The sequence below is a fragment of the Oncorhynchus masou genome, chromosome 21 (assembly GCF_036934945.1).
Source record: "Oncorhynchus masou masou isolate Uvic2021 chromosome 21, UVic_Omas_1.1, whole genome shotgun sequence".
NCBI classification, from domain to species: Eukaryota; Metazoa; Chordata; class Actinopteri; order Salmoniformes; family Salmonidae; genus Oncorhynchus; species Oncorhynchus masou.
In genome coordinates, this window is record NC_088232.1 from 49,130,216 (window position 1) to 49,145,215 (window position 15,000).

At 41.5% G+C, this 15,000-nt stretch overlaps 1 protein-coding gene across 1 annotated transcript in view; it reads left to right on the top strand.

Annotated features, from left to right (window-relative positions):
- The window catches only part of LOC135508453 (connector enhancer of kinase suppressor of ras 1-like), a 91,374-nt gene that overhangs the window by 44,454 nt on the left and 31,920 nt on the right, over positions 1-15,000 (top strand). The window contains exons 5-7 of the mRNA XM_064928647.1: positions 745-786; positions 3,478-3,597; positions 14,647-14,715. Of these exons, the coding sequence (XP_064784719.1) occupies positions 745-786; positions 3,478-3,597; positions 14,647-14,715 (231 nt within the window). The remainder of the gene's footprint in view (positions 1-744; positions 787-3,477; positions 3,598-14,646; positions 14,716-15,000) is intronic.

Here is a 15,000-nt window from a genome sequence, read left to right on the forward strand (position 1 = left end):
TCTGACCCTGTTGTTTTCTACAGGATTCTACTTTGTCTGACCCTGTTGTTTTCTACGCTTTTTACAGGATTCTACTGTATCTGACCCTGTTGTTTTCTACACGATTCTACTGTGTCTGACCCTGTTGTTTTCTACACGATTCTACTGTGTCTGACCCTGTTGTTTTCTACACGATTCTACTGTGTCTGACCCTGTTGTTTTCTACACGATTCTACTGTGTCTGACCCTGTTGTTTTCTACACGATTCTACTGTGTCTGACCCTGTTGTTTTCTACACGATCTACTGTGTCTGACCCTGTTGTTTTCTACATGATTCTACTGTGTCTGACCCTGTTGTTTTCTACACGATTCTACTGTGTCTGACCCTGTTGTTTTCTACACAATTCTACTTTGTCTGACCCTGTTGTTTTCTACACAATTCTACTTTGTCTGACCCTGTTGTTTTCTACACAATTCTACTTTGTCTGACCCTGTTGTTTTCTACAGGATTCTACTGTGTCTGACCCTGTTGTTTTCTACACAATTCTACTGTGTCTGACCCTGTTGTTTTCTACACGATTCTACTGTGTCTGACCCTGTTGTTTTCTACACGATTCTACTGTGTCTGACCCTGTTGTTTTCTACACGATTCTACTGTGTCTGACCCTGTTGTTTTCTACACGATTCTACTGTGTCTGACCTGGTTGTTTTCTACAGGATTCTACTGTGTCTGACCCAGTTGTTTTCATTGTGCTCTTTTGATAGGATTCCACAGTTTACGAGAAAGAAAAAGACATCATCTCCATCGTGAGTACACTCATATCCATTGATTTCTTTCCCTCAGCTACTTTCTTTTCTAAATACTGTTCCTAATTATTGAATTGAAACATTAATTTCTGTATAATGATTTTAATCATTGAGGGTCAAAGATGAAGTGTGGTGGTGCAACGGATCGGTTGTTTATTCAATAAATCAACGTTTAATTATATCTGGCTCTGCTCAAATAAATGTCTTCTAGACTAGTGTAACCATTTCCCCAGAATCTAATTTCATTTTAGTTTGAGTTTTTCCCAGTTCTAATGCAAACAACAACTTAATTAGAAGCATGAGATTTGATACATCGAAATAAATACTGAACCAAAATGTAAAAACAACATGCAAGAATTTCAAATATTGTACTAAGTTACAGAAATCTGTCAATTTCAAAATAAATCATTAGGCCCTAATCTATGGATTTCACATGACTGGGCAGGGGTGCTGCCATGGGGGGCCTGGAAGGGCATACGCCCACCCACTTGGCGGCTAGGCTAACCCACTGGGGGGGGGGGGGTTCCCCACAAAAAGGGCTTTATTACAGACAGAAATACTCCTTAGCATTTGTGGTCTTTTATTGTCCTCAGCATAAGGTGCACCTGTGTAATGATAATGCTGTTTAATCAGCTTCTTGATATGCCACACCTGTCAGGTGGATGGATTGTCTTGGAAAAGAAGAAATGCTCACTAACAGGGATGTGAACAAATCTGTGCACAAAATTTGAGAGAAATAAGCTATTTATGCGTATGGAACTTTTCTGGGATCTTTTATTTCAGCTCATTTAGCATGGGACCGACACTTTACATGTTGCATTTATATTTTCTTTCAGTGTAATATGGAAACATATAGCCTGAATTTAAAATTAATCACTAGTCTACAAACAATACCCCATAATGTCAATGAAATTGTGTTTAAATAATGTTTAAAAAATAAAAAGCTGAAATGTCTTGAGTCAATAAATATTATGTCAAGCTAATATTATGTCAAGCTAATATTATGTCAAGCTAATATTATGTCAAGCTAATATTATGTCAAGCTAATATTATGTCAAGCTAATATTATGTCAAGCCTAATCAGTTCAGGAGTAAATATGTTCTTAAGTCATAATAAGTTGTATTGACTCACTCTATGTGTAATAATAGTGTTTAACATGATTTGAATGAATATCTCATCTCTGTACCCCACACATGCAATTATCTGTAAGGTTCTTCAGTCGAGTAGTGAATTTCAAACACAGATTCAACCACAAACACCAGGGAGGTTTTCCAATGCCTCTCAAAGAAGGGCACCTATTGGTTAAAAAAAAGAAGCAGATATTGAATATCTCTTTGAGCATGCTGAAGATATGAATTACACTTTGGATGGGGTATAAATACATCCAGTCACTACAAAGATACAGGCGTCCTTCCTAACTCAGTTCCCAGAGAGGAAGGAAGCCTGTACAGAATAAAAATATTCTATAACAAGTGACATATAGAAATCTCGTTTGAAATCTCAGTTTAAGTCGGAAGTTTACATATACTTAGGTTGGAGTCATTAAAACTCATTTTTCAACCACTCCACAAACTTCTTGTTAACAAACTACAGTTTTGGCAAGTTGGTTAGGACATCTACTTTGTGCAGGACACAAGGCATTTTTCCAAAAATAGTTTACAGACAGATTATTTCACTTATAATTCACTGTATCACAATACCAGTGGGTCAGAGGTTTACATACACCAAGTTGACTGTGCCTTTGAACTTCTTGCAAACTTCCAGAAAATTATGGCATGGCTTTAGAAGCTTCTGATAGGCTAATTGACATCATCTGAGTTAATTGGAGGTGTACCTGTGGATGTATTTCAAGGCTTACCTTCAAACTCAGTGCCTCTTTGCTTGACATCATGGGAAAATCAAAAGAAATCAGCCAAGGACCTTGTGAAGATGCTGGAGGAAACAGGTACAACAGGTACAAAAGTATCTATATCCACAGTAAAACGAGTCCTATATCAACAACCAAATCTGCCATTTAAAAAAGCCAGACTATGGTTTACAACTGCATATGGGGACAAAGATCGTACTTTCCTCTGGTCTGATGAAACAAAAATAGAACTGTTTGGCCATAATGACCATCGTTATGTTTGGAGGAAAAAGGGGGAGGCTTGCAAGCCAAAGACCACCATCCCAACCGTGAAGCACGGGAGTGGCAGCATCATGTTGTGAGGGTGCTTTGCTACAGGAGGGACTGGTGCACTCAACAAAATAGATGGTATCATGAGGAAGAAAAATGATGTGGATATATTGAAGCAACATCTCAAGACATCAGTTAAGTTAAAGCTTGGTCGCAAATTGGTCTGTTTGCCGGGTAGAGTAGTGGAAGCTATTTTGTAGATAACATCGCCGAAGTTGTGGATTGGTAGAATAGTCTGTTTTAAAGAAATTAAAGCTGAAATAAATAATTCTCTCTACTATTATTCTGACATTTCACCTTCTTAAAATAAAGCGGTGATCCTAACTGACCTAAGACAGGGACTTTTTAATAGGATTAAATGTCAGGAATCGTGAAAAACAAAGTTTTTAAATGTATTTGGCTATGGTGTATGTAAACTTCCGACTTGAACTGTATGTATTCACTCTCCTTCACAAGTAGACCCATATAAAATATAAGTGGATCCATTTTTAATGTACAACATCTCTCCCGCCAGTGTCGTCAGTTGGTGGCGGTGTGTGATGAGATTCTGTACTGCAGTCCAGAGGTGCTCCTTACCCACACTGCCCAGCTGAAGAGGGTTGACCTGGTGCCTGTCTTCGACAGCGATCACCTGGTAAGTAGGACACTGTCATTCTAATGAACCAATCAGATCTTCGACAGGCTCTAGCTAACCAATCAGAACATCTGCTATTGAGCCCAGTCTGTATCTCTTACTCTGTCTGTCTCTACCTCTACCTCCTCTCTACTTCCTTTCTCTACCTGTACTTCCTGTCTTTACCTCTACCTCTTGTCTCTACCTCCTCTTTACTTCCTGTCTCTCTCTCTGTCTAACTAATCAGACATAATTTCTTTACATTCCATTCGGAAAGTATTGAGACCCCTTGACTTTTTCCACATTTTGTTACATTGCAGCCTTATTCCAAAATGGATTAAATGAAACATTTTCCTCATCAATCTACATACACTACCCCCTAATGACAAAGCGAAAACAGGTTTTAGAAATGTGTGCTAAATTATTATAAATTAAAAACATACCTTATTTACAGAAGTATTTAGACCCTTTGCTATGAGACTGGAAATTGAGCTCAGGTACATCCCATTTCCTTTGATCATCCTTGATGTTTCTACAACTTGATTGGAGTCCACCTGTGGTAAATTCAATTGATTGGACATGATTTGGAAAGGCACACACCTGTCTATATAAGGTCCCACAGTTGACAGTGCATGTCAGAGCAAAAACCAAGACATGAGGTCAAAGGAATTGTCCGTAGAGCTCAGAGACAGGATTGTGTCGGCAAAGGGTACCAAAACATGTCTGCAGCATTGAAGGTCCCCAAGAACACAGTGGCCTCCATCATTCTTAAATGGAAGAAGTTTGGAACCACCAACACCCTTACTAGATCTGGCCGCCCGGTGAAACGGGAAGGAGGGCCTTGGTCAGTCAGGTGACCAAGAACACGATGGTCACTCTGACAGAGCTCCAGAGTTCCTCTGTGGAGATTGGAGACACTTCCAAGTGGACAACCATCTCTGCAGCACTCCACCAATCAGGCTTTTATGGTAGAGTGGCCAGATGGAAGCCACTCTTCAGTAAAAGGCACATGACAGCTTGCTTGGAGTTTCCCAAAAGGCCCCTAAAGAACTCTGACTATAAGAAACAAGATTCTCTGGTCTGATGAAACCAGGATTGAACTTTTTGGCCTGAATGCCAAACGTCACATCTGGAGGAAACCTGGCACCATCCCTAAGGTGAAGCATGGTGTTGGCAGCATCATGCTGTGAGAATGTTTTTCAGCGGCATGGACTGTGAGACTAGTCAGGATTGAGGCAAAGATGAACGGAGCAAAGTACAGAGAGATCCCTGATGAAAACCTGCTCCAGTGAGCTCAGGACCTCAGACTGGGGCAAAGGTTCACCTTCCAACAGGACAATGACCCTAAGCACACAGCCAAGACAATGTAGGAGTGGGTTCGGGACAAGTCTCGGGATGTCCTTGAGTGGCCCAGCCAGAGCCCGGACTTGAGCCTGATCGAACATCTCTGGAGAGACCTGAAAATAGCTGTGCAGCGACGCTCCCCATCCAACCTGACAGGGCTTGAGAGGACCTGGGAGAAACTCTCCAAATACAGGTGTGCCAAGCTTGTAGCGTTATACCCAAGAAGACTTGAGGCTGTAATCGCTGCCAAAGGTACTTCAACAAAGTACCGAGTAAAGTGTCTGAATACGTAAGTAAATTTGATATTTTTTTATTTTTATACATTTGCAAAAACAATCAAACTTTTTTAGCTTTGTCATTATGGGGGATTGTGTGTAGATTGAGGAATAAAAAACAAACATCTATTTTAGAATAAGGCTGTAACGTAACTGTGGAAAAATTCTTTGTCTGAATACTTTCCGAATGCACTGTTTGTCATCCTGATTGTCCTTTAGGGATGACTCACGTTCTCGTCCTCTCTCTATGCTCTACTTCTTTCACACTCAGTACTCCTCATTTCATTTCTGTTTCATCATTCTCTCTGATACTTTATTCAAACTTCTTGTACACTTTCTCCTCGGCCTAGCTCTCTCGCTCTATCCAATCAGTCCTCAATCGACCTTCTCTTTTGTTATAGGTGTCTCATTTGCTCTCCTTTTCTCTTTGCTTCAATTCAATTCAAGGTCTTTATTGGCATGGGAAACGTGTTAACATTGCCAAAGCAAGTGAGGTAGATAATATATAAAGTGAAATAAACAATAAAAATTAACAGTAAACATTACACATACAGAAGTTTCAAAACAATAAAGACATTACAAATGTTATATTATATATATACAGTGTTTTAACAATGTACAAATGATTATAAAATAAATAAGCATAAATATGGGTTGTAATTACAATGGTGTGTGTTCTTCGCTGGTTGCCCTTTTCTTGTGGCAACAGGTCACAAATTTTGCTGCTGTGATGGCACACTGTGGAATTTCACCCAGTAGATATGGGAGTTTATCAAAATTGGATTTGTTTTCAAATTCTTTGTGTATTCTTTGTGGATCTGTGTAATCTGCTTCTCTCTCCTACGTTTTCTGACGTTTTTTCCCTCAGTTTTTCGTTTTCACTCCGTCGAGGTGAAGTTTCACCATCACCCCTGGGGCAGCGTTTTAAAGATGGGGAAAGATGGGTTTTTTTCAGGGGGGGGGAATAACATTCTACGATAAAGCATTGCATGGTTCTAACATGGCCTACTATTACTAACGAGATGAGTGGATTGGATAGTCATAAATTAGGTTAATAATCTAGCTGACGCACTGTTGGCAAAAAATATGGTTCTCCTTTCCTTGTCCTTTTATTTGGACATCCACAGCTCAGCCCCAGCTGGAGGGACATTTTCTAGGAGGATCTGAGAAATATCTGACACATCCACAGCTCAGCCCTAGCTGGAGGGACATTTCACAAACGCATTTCATGCAATTCTCCATTACTTTATTATCTATGACTGGAGACCATTAGCATACTCTTTAATACCACAAAATGACAGGGAATGCTGATCAGCTGACACTGACAAACTAAGCTCAATAAAAACAACCTTGTCTTGAATCCAACCATCTAATCAAGGCCTATGAAAGGGAAGATGCATATTGTAGGCTATGACGTCTATCTAGCCTGGAGGAGGAAATGATTGTCCTAAAAAACTTGTCACGGACTCACCTAATAATAAAGACAGTGAATATGCCCCACAAAATCAACTGGAATATGCTCTCTGCTATTGTGGCAATAAGATTGCTGGCTTAATAGCCTATTGGGAGTTTTTCACATTTTGATAGCCTAACTAAAGACCATCTGATCTTGGTCTCCTCTCTTTTGTGTTTTTCCCACAATTTGTATTTTTAAATATTGTATTGTGATAGGCTTACGCCTATTTTAGTTGCTTTTCACTGACAGCCGCAAATCAATGATCAGCTCTGATATTTGCTACATGCGTGGCCCAAATTGTAGGCTTCCCAAACTCTGTGCTTCCAGGCTGTATGCGCTTGTGATTTTAAAACAATCCTCAGCTATTAAAAAATAATAAATTAAATAATAAAAAGCGAATGATCCTCTGTGGCAGATCATGCTCTCTGGTGTAGTGTTTTGAAGGATTTCATTTATTTTTGTTAGGGGATGCTTTTGGACACGCCTTCTATGCCACGCCTCCTATGCCACCACTCCTATGCCACCACTCCTATGCCACCACTCCTATGCCACCACTATCAATCAATCAAATGTATTTCTGAAGCCCTTCTTACATCAGCTGATGTCACAAAGTGCTGTAACAGAAACCCAGCCTAAAACCCCAAACAGCAAGCAATGCAGGTGTAGAAGCATGACCAAATGTATGTGGACGCCTGCTCGTCGAACATCTCATTCCAAAATCACGGGCATTAATACAGAGTTGGTCCCCCCCTTTGCTGCTATGACAGCCTCCACTCTTCTGGGAAGGCTTTCCACTACATGTTGGAACATTGCTGGGAACTCGGTAATGAGTGTTGCAACAGAGGACAGACGTTTTTTACGTGTTATATGCTTCAGCACTCGGCGGTGCAATTCTGTGAGCTTGTGTGGCCTTCAGCACTCGGCGGTGCCATTCTGTGAGCTTGTGTGGCCTTCAGCACTCGGCGGTGCCATTCTGTGAGCTTGTGTGGCCTTCAGCACTCGGCGGTGCCATTCTGTGAGCTTGTGTGGCCTTCAGCACTCGGCGGTGCCATTCTGTGAGCTTGTGTGGCCTTCAGCACTCGGCGGTGCCATTCTGTGAGCTTGTGTGGCCTTCAACTTCTCGGCTGAGCCGTTGTTGCTCCTAGATGCTCCCACTTCACAATAACAGCACTTACCGTTGACCAGGGCAGCTCTAGCTTGACGAACTGACTTGTTGGAAAGGTGGCATCCTATGATGGTGACATGTTGAAAGTCACGGAGCTCTTCAGTAAGGCCTTTCTACTACCAATGTTTGTCTGTGGAGATTGCATGGCTGTGTGCTTGATTTTTATACACCTGTCAATAACGGTTGTGGCTGAAATAGAAAAATCCACTAATTTGAAGGGGCGCCCACTGTGGGAGTGCACCCTCTGACCAGAGCACCCACTGTGGGAGTGCACCCTCTGACCAGAGCACCCACTGTGGGAGTGCACCCTCTGACCAGAGCACCCACTGTGGGAGTGGCCATTTTGTATTGTTGTTTTAAAGAAGAAGAAGAAGAGGGAACAAAAAGTAAGTTGACAGTTGGGGGCGATGTGACCTGTCAGAGTGATTGGTTAGAATAGATCATTTGGGGTCATTGTTAATAGACCTTGGCTGACTGGGGTTATCTTCTGGGAGCAAGGTAATGGTTGTTGAAGTGGAGAGAGTGATGACTGCAGTCTGGTGCGTGTCACATTGCACTGCAGCGATTTAAAAAAAAACCTGTTGTGTTTTAAATGCATGGGCCCACTGGGACATGAGCCCACTGATGTGTTTCAAAGGCAACATGCAAGGCAGTGATCGCTTTCACCTTATCCAATGAGAGTTATGGAACCAGGTCTGTCTCTCATCCTCCCATCATCACGGCTCTCTCCCTTCATCTTCAGGCAACAGCTGGGCAGTGTTCATTAGGGCAGCAAACGGAAGAAAACAAACTGAAACAGGGAGGGATTATTATATCATGTTCAATTAGAAACGCTTGTCTTCGCTTCCCATTGCAAAACGTTTTGCTTCGTTGTACCCTCATGAATACAACCATTGAGTCTGAGGGGACGTGGTGGTGGCCTTTCACATTCAGATCTGCTCCAGTCCATAAGTCTAAAAGCCCCAGGAGTCATGTGATGTATATTGATCACGGTTGGGCTATGCATGGTTCCCCTTACCGTGCCTGTGCAAATATCAATAAGGACCCCAAGAGAGAAGTGACATACAGGTAGATAGATCACTATGGGACAGGTAGCCTAGCGGTTGAAGGGAAACTCAACACAGAAATATATTTTGATTTTTGTTTCATTAGTCCATTGTTGATATAGTCCCAAAATCTTTTCCATGTCAGCAATCAAGTTTTCAAGATGTACAACTTTCAAAATAAGGAAATAGATCTTGAAAACTTGATTTCTGGGACTACTGTATATCAACAATGGACTAATTAAAAAAATTCCCAAATATTGTTTTGGTGTGGAATGTTGGGCCAGTAACCAAAAGGTCGCTGGTTCGGAATCCGCTAGCCGACTAGGTTTTAAATGCATATGTCAATGTGCCCTTGAGCAAGGCACTTAACCCTAATCGCTGTCATTCTGGATAAAATCATCTACTACACGACTAAATTGACAAATGTAAATGTTATCAGTATGGACATACAGGTAGATCCAGTGGTGGGCCGTCAGGGCCAGCAAGGCCTTCTCTGCTGGCCGAAACATCATCAGAATATATATATTTTTTAAATATATTTTCCCACAAATATGTAGTAAATTATTCCCCAGAGTAAGAGTTACACTCTTCATTTCATAGCATTCCTCTTGGTTGCACTGCTTCCAGCCCCAGGTTGAGATTTGGAGGGCTCGTCTTTGTTAGATATTTTATCCAATCATATTCAGCCATCATGTGTTGCCATGGGTCTAAAATCTGCCCTCAGGCCTTCAGAATCAACAGTGTGGGCGCTTGTAGCTTAAAGTGAATGGAAATAAAAATTTAGTGTCAACCAATCAGCTTTAGAGTTGGCTATTGTATGCCTGCTGGCTGGCTCCAGTGTTACACAGGAGCCAGCTAGCAGGCGTAGTGCCTGCATGTCTTTTGATTGGATTACCAATATTGAGAGGCAGGTCCTATATGGGCAGGTCTCAGAACTAGGAAACTGAAATTGATAAACAAATTAATTTGCCTACTACTAAGCTGTTTTTTCAACCCACAATGGCGGAAGGAGAAGATATCGATTTGGTCGAGGATATAATTATAACGCCATTCTCAAGATAAACTTTTCACGAAAAGTTAGACATTGTCAGGAGAGGTAGACGCCGACGCTACAAAGCCGACGCTACAAAGACAGGCTCCGAGAAGCACTGCAAACTGTACTGCTGGGAATGCCTATTATTTCGATTGATCGATTTGGTGTTTGGAGCCACACTGGCTTTGCAAACCTGAGTTGTCTAACCAAGGCAGCAATGAGACACAAGTACGGCTGGGCACTTACAAACAATGGTGCTTTTGAAAACTTTTGGGGACACCCGAATGGATCTACAACTCAACGAACAAGCACGCAGTGCAACGAAGCTGCACAATGAAAAGGTATTGTACTCTTCCCCTGCAATTCTCTGAATAAAAATGTCAATTTCAAGGTGACGCAGCACCTGGTTATACTGCGTTTCTGTCTAAATGTATAATGTCTAGAGCCATGGCATCATAATGATGGTAATAAGAGGTGGATTAATTCGGGTGGGACTGTGTAGGACTTCACTGAAGGCCCAGGCCCCAGAACCACGGCACGCTACTGGGTAGATCACTATTAATCATTATATTTCCATGACAGGTGAAAGCTATGATCCCTTATTGATGTCACTCGTTAAATCCACTTCAATTGGTGTAGATGGAGAGGAGACAATTGAGACATGGATTGTGTATGTGTGCCAAGACAAGAGATTTAAGGGACTTTGAACACGGTATAGTTGTAGGTGCAGGGCGCACCGGTTTGAGTCAAGAACTGCAAAGCTGCTGTTTTTTTCACGGCCAACAGTTCCCCGTGTGTATCAAGAATGGTCCACCACCCAAAGGACATCCAGCCAACTGGACACTCGATATTAGAAAGGTGTACAGCACTCGGTGTACAGCACTCGGTGTACAGCACTCGGTGTACAGCACTCGGTGTACAGCACTCTGTGTAGAGCACTCTGTGTAGAGCACTCTGTGTAGAGCACTCTGTGTAGAGCACTCTGTGTAGAGCACTCTGTGTAGAGCACTCTGTGTACAGCACTCTGTGTACAGCACTCTGTGTACAGCACTCGGTGTACAGCACTCGGTGTACAGCACTCGGTGTACAGCACTCGGTGTACAGCACTCGGTGTACAGCACTCGGTGTACAGCACTTTTAGAACTGAAGTAGAATGAATTTCGAGACATGTTTGGGGGTTTGATTGCTGTGTAAGATGTTTAATTATGTTACGACTTTTGGCTAATTAATATTCAAGATAATTGACTGATTAATTACTGGAAAAATGAGTTGATCAGATTTATTTTATTTATTTTATTTGGTTATCCTATCGAAATGAATCTGAGGGGCACCATTACGGGTTGGATTATAGAGAGGCCCTTAAATTAATTCTCATTAGTTATCGTTAACCGTTATACCATGAATCTTATATTAACAATAGGCTTAGTCAACAGTGAATTTAATATATTCTCATTCTGAACAGTTGAGAAGCTCTAAAACCTCAAGCACCCAATTGCTTGCAAATGAACTCAATGCCACAAATAATTCACTGAAGGTTTTATTCTATCCTTCCCCCCCTCAACCCTGTCCTCCAGAGCCCAATCAGAGCCCAATGGGCCATTACCATTACATTTTCAATGCACTTACTCTAAACAAAACCCAATAGGAGTAATGGCTTGTATTGCCTTGACATACGGAAGGTCTGGTGTTCTGAATATGAGTGTGTGTGTGTGTGTGTGTGTGTGCGCGGGCGCCCTTGCTTGCGTGTGTGAATACTGTGTATTTAAAAATGCAATTTGTTAGCTAACATCAGTCTGCCATAGAGGGAGACTTAACAAGTGCTTTGTAAAAACCCACAAATATCAGGGGATTACCACGCTAGATAGAATCAGTAGGAAACATGAACCTCATGGCATCGTCTGTAAGCCAGTATAATCACAATATAATGATGCCGCTATTAACTATAAAGGAGTCATGTTTATCACAAGCTGTTAGTGGGAGGGCTGTTCGCACTTCACACCGCTCTGGGCAAAAGTAGTCCAGTATATAGGGAATAGGTAGCCACCTGCTGCCCTGGGGTGGCAGCGTAGCCTAGTGGTTAGAGCATTGGACCAGTAACCAAAAGGTTGCAAGTTCAAATCCCGAGCTGACAAGGTACAAAATCTGGCATTCTGACGCTGAGCAGGCAGTTAACCCACTGTTCCTAGGCAGTCATTGAAAATAAGAAATTGTTCTTAACTGACTTGCCTAGTAAAATAAAATAAAAAAAATAAAAAAAGGTTATGCATTATTATTATTATTTTTCTATTTATTTATTTAACCTTTTATTTAACTAGGCAAGTCAGTTAAGAATTTGTTCTTATTTACAATGATGGCCTACCCCAGCCAAACCCCAACCCTGTTGATGCTTGGGACAGCCAAACCCTAACCCGCTATATGGGACTCCCAATCACAGCCGGTTGTGATACAGCCTGGAATCGAACCAGGGTTTGTAGTGAATCCTCTTGCACTGAAATGCAGTGCCTTAGACCGCTGTGCCACTCTGGAGTTATCGAGATTTATTAGTGGGGATTTAGTGTTGTGAAAGAGAATGGCTACTTAAAGTAGTGAAATGGTCGTAGGTGAAATAGCTGAGTGAAATGTCCTGCTTGGTTGAAGAAGGCTGCATAGTTAGGGCCAAGAGGTTTTTTTTTACCACGTGACCTGATTATGAATTGCTCTATAGCAGAGGTGTCAAACATGGTTCGAGTTAACATTTTAGATACATTTTTTATATTTGGGTGTGGGGGGTGTGTGTAACTCAATCTACTTTAAAATGACTGAAACCATACTGAAACTGTAGAAATAAAGGACCTCCATTCATACAGTATCTTGACTGTCCAGCTCGCTAACTATCACCTAAATGAAAGCTGGACAGTCAGGAAGCATCGAAGAAGAAAAAAAATATATATTTTATTGACGACGAGGGAAATATAACCAATTTTCAGTGTGGGCCCGCCAGACCTCGTTGAAGACCAAACACAGCCCCTGGGGCTAAATGAGGTGGACACACCTGCTCTACAGGCTGTTACTAGGCCCTGCAGTTTTTCTTTGTCAGGTGACCAGGAAAAACTCTTTGCACTACACATATTGTTTACATATAAGCAACTCCATTCCGACAGTAAAATCCATCCTGACTCGGTTATGTCTGAAACTAGCCTGGTCCCAGATTTCTATGTGCTTTTGCCTTCCCCATTGTCATTGTTTGGCATGACAATTCCATAAGAAGTTTGCAAGAGAGCAGAAACCATCTAGCATCCAGGCTAGGATACTAACTCTACTGAATCTGCTTTAACAGTACATTGAAGTAATGAGTGATGAATGAGGTTTATCCGGACTTTATAGGCTGGGGTTTGGTTATACTCACCCAGTCAGATGAAGGCTTGCCAGGGAAAGGAGAGGGAACAGCGTTTTAGTACAATCTCTTCTCTGGGATAGCCTGCCTGGGATAAAGATGTTGATAAAGATGGCTACTCCTAATGGAGTCTATCTGAAGCATTCTGGATGCCATCTAACTTCCGAGCGAGAGATTCCATTTGTTTATTATTAGGATCCCCGTTAGCCGACGCCAATGGTGACAGCTAGTCTTAGTGGGGTCCGTCTCATAATGAGAAATACATTAGACAAAATACTTAAAAATTGACATACATTTACATGAGATAAAAGGGAGTTCCATGCACTTATGATACTGTACTTTTCCCTGAATTTGTTCTGGACCTGGGTACTGTGAAAAGACCCCTGGTGGCATGTCTGGTGGGGTAAGTGTGTGCATTGAGTGTGGCATCAAAAAAGCAGAGTATCTCTTTATTATGGACATACCTCTTCCCCATCTTTACAACCATTGAATATATGTGTTTTGACCGTGACAGTTTACAATCTAAGGTAACATCAAGTGATTTAGTCTCCTCAACTTGTTCAACAGCCACACCATTCATTACCAGATTAAGCTAAGGTATAGATTTCAAGGAATGTTTTGTACCAAATACAATGCTCTTAGTTTTAGAGATGTTCAGGACCAGTTTATTACTGGCCACCCATTCCAAAACTGACTTCAATTCCTTGTTAAGGATTTCAGTAACTTCATTGGCTGTGTCTGCTGACACATATGGTTGAGTCATCGGCATACATGGGGACACACATTTTGTTAAATGCCAGTGGCAGGTCATTGGTAAAAATAGCAAAGGGTAGAGGGCCTAGAGAACTGCCCTGCGGCACACCACACTTTACACGTTTGACATTAGAGAAGCTTCCATTTAAGAAAACTTGCTGAGTTTTATAGATTGATAGATAGATTGATACATCTGAATCCGCAATATGGCAGAGGTTGAAAAGCCATACAGTAAGATTTCTCAACAATAGGTTATGGTCAATAATATCAAAGGTTGTACTGAAATCTACCAGTACAGCTCCCAAAATCTTCTTATCAATTTCTTTCAACCAATCATCAGTCATTTGTGTCAGTGCAGTACATGTTGAATGCCCTTCTCTATAAGCATGCTGAAAGTCTTGTTCATGTTTACAGGGAAATAGCAGTGTATTTGGTACACAATGACTGACATGACAAGAGGAAAACTGATGATGCACTACCCAATTTAGAAATTGCACCTTGCATTGAACCAGTTAAGGTCAAAGGTCAAAACACAGTGGATTTCACATCCATCATGAGGCTGTAGTGTGCTGTGACTGTCATACAGTCTCCAATAGTTTTGTATCTATCTGCTTATCTTTGGCAGTCACCCTCGGACTTCTGTGACAAGATATTAGCTGGGGACGAGGTGATCCAACTCAATGACCAAATAGTGGTGAGTATATTGTGCACACACACACACACACACACACACACACACTGGCTGAGTCTGGCCCAGCCAAGCATGATTAATAATGATTATGACTGTAATAACGTTATCTGCCACAGTGGAGACTTGATCTGATAGTCATTGTCATTATCAGAGATCAAATCTAATGAGAGAGTTGAGCCATCAAGGTCTTAATAGTGTAACTCAGAGACCATGGGTGTTAACTGGTAATAGAATTTACATATTGGTATAAGAATTGAATCCATGCCATTAAATAAAACATCTCATTGA